Source organism: Dioscorea cayenensis, chromosome 17, assembly GCF_009730915.1.
Source record: "Dioscorea cayenensis subsp. rotundata cultivar TDr96_F1 chromosome 17, TDr96_F1_v2_PseudoChromosome.rev07_lg8_w22 25.fasta, whole genome shotgun sequence".
Lineage (NCBI taxonomy): Eukaryota > Viridiplantae > Streptophyta > Magnoliopsida > Dioscoreales > Dioscoreaceae > Dioscorea > Dioscorea cayenensis.
The window spans coordinates 1752065-1753933 of NC_052487.1; the positions used below are offsets into that span (position 1 = coordinate 1752065).

Here is a 1869-nt window from a genome sequence, read left to right on the forward strand (position 1 = left end):
TTTATTTTAAATAATAATAATATTTTAATTTATTAGTTAGGGGCTAGGATTAATCCCCGAACCCAAAAATCCCCCCAGGGACAAGAACAGGGAAAAAAATTCCCTGTATTCGGGTTCGGGATCAAGGTAGGAGATGTGAGTAGAAATTCGGGCCAGGGCTGGGAACATATCCTTTAGTGAATCCATACCATCTATGTCTCTTCTTAAAAATATTTTTAAAAAATGTCATAAAACCATGATAAATATAATTTTTTGACAAAACATCCCAATATAAAAATTAAAAATTAAAAATGTCAATTCATAATAATAAAGTTTTGGTATATTTGTCATCCCTACTATGATATATGGCATTTTATATAATTTTATTTTTGTAGATAAGGTTTGGGAACAGGTTTAGGTCGACTATCAAGATCCCCATATTGTTGGGTTTTATTTGAGCCCGACTTGGAATTCGATCAAAACTAGTTTTCATTATCAAACTCGAGTCGGATTGAGTTGGGTTTGAGATGTTTCACCATCCATGGAATCAATGATACAATTGAAGATTTTTAACATTTTAGTTTGACAAAATGGGTATAGACGGAGTGGTTATAGATGAATTATTCTGTTATTGAGTCTTTGTCACGTACGTTCTTTCTGTACTATATTTTCCCATATTGGTACATATAAAGTTTTTTGTTTTAATACATGAATGATTTATCCAGTTAATTTTCTTTAAAAAAAAAACCCAAATGACGAAACTTCATTCGAATAACAAAATACATTAATGATTTATCCAGTTGAGTATTTGCACCAAGGATGTAATCAGCGAATTCTCCATTTCGACAGCAAGCCTCACAATATTTTACTTGACTATGAATTCAACCCAAAGATTTCTGATTTTGGTCTTGCAAAACTATGTTCAAGAGATCAAAGCATTGTGACAATGACAGCAGTAAGAGGCACAAGGGGCTACATTGCACCTGAAATCTACCCAAGGAACTTTGGAACAGTGTCTTATAAATCAGATGTTCATAGTTTTGGAATGCTGGTCTTGGAAAGGGTAGGTGGCAGGAAAAACATCGATCCTTCGGTAGAGAAAACTGATGAGATTTATTTCCCTGAATGGGTTTACGAGCAGTTGATCGGCGAGCAAAATTTTCATGTAGCGATAGATGTGATGAACAATGAAGAAGAAACTATGAGGAAGCTTGTGATTGTTGCTCTGTGGTGCATACAATGGAGTCCTACTGATAGGCCTACAATGACAAGAGTTGTGCAAATGCTCATTGGGAGTTTGGAAAGCTTGGAGCTACCCCCTAGACCTTTTGTTTCATCTTCCCTCCCACCTTTGAGTGAAGAATAATTTTAACATTATTCTTCAAATCATACAATTAAAATGGCCTATATGTATCTATCTATATGTATGTGTGTGTATATAGTTTGGTTGTTGAATTATGTTCCTGAAGGTTCAATGGATTGGATGCTACTTGTACTTTCACATGAATGTTATAGAGACTAAGTTATGGTCTCTTAAAAGTTCACCTGTTTCAGCATATTTCACACATATGTTGGAAATACACTCCATCCCCTCTTCCTTTTTGAAGATTTGGACCACTTGGATTACTTCCATTCAACCTCAATGCCAACCTCTTTGGGACCTTTGTGTTAGAGCTATTATTTGGAATATTTGGCTTGAGCGTAACAATCGCATTTTTCAGTTTTCTGCATTACCTACTCACTCTTTAATGTTTAAAATTGCTAATATGCTACTTTCCTGGTTTTCAGCGGCTGATGTTAATCAACAGCAGTCTCTGGCGGAGGCTACTCAAAAAATCAAGCACTCAATCAACTTCATCAGCGCTAGGGGATCCAACAATTCTGGCGATT

General features: G+C 35.4%; 1 protein-coding gene across 1 annotated transcript; it reads left to right on the forward strand.

The window, feature by feature from the left end:
- Positions 1–766: 766 nt before the first annotated feature.
- LOC120280473 (rust resistance kinase Lr10-like) lies at positions 767–1345 on the forward strand. Its single transcript, XM_039287331.1, has one exon. It carries the CDS (start codon positions 767–769, stop codon positions 1343–1345), a length of 579 nt encoding a protein of 192 aa, XP_039143265.1.
- The last annotated feature ends 524 nt before the right edge of the window (positions 1346–1869 follow it).

Excerpts from the sequence above, each read along its gene's own strand:
- LOC120280473 (XM_039287331.1), top strand. The coding sequence starts at position 767 with ATGATTTATCCAGTTGAGTATTTGCACCAAGGATGTAATCAGCGAATT.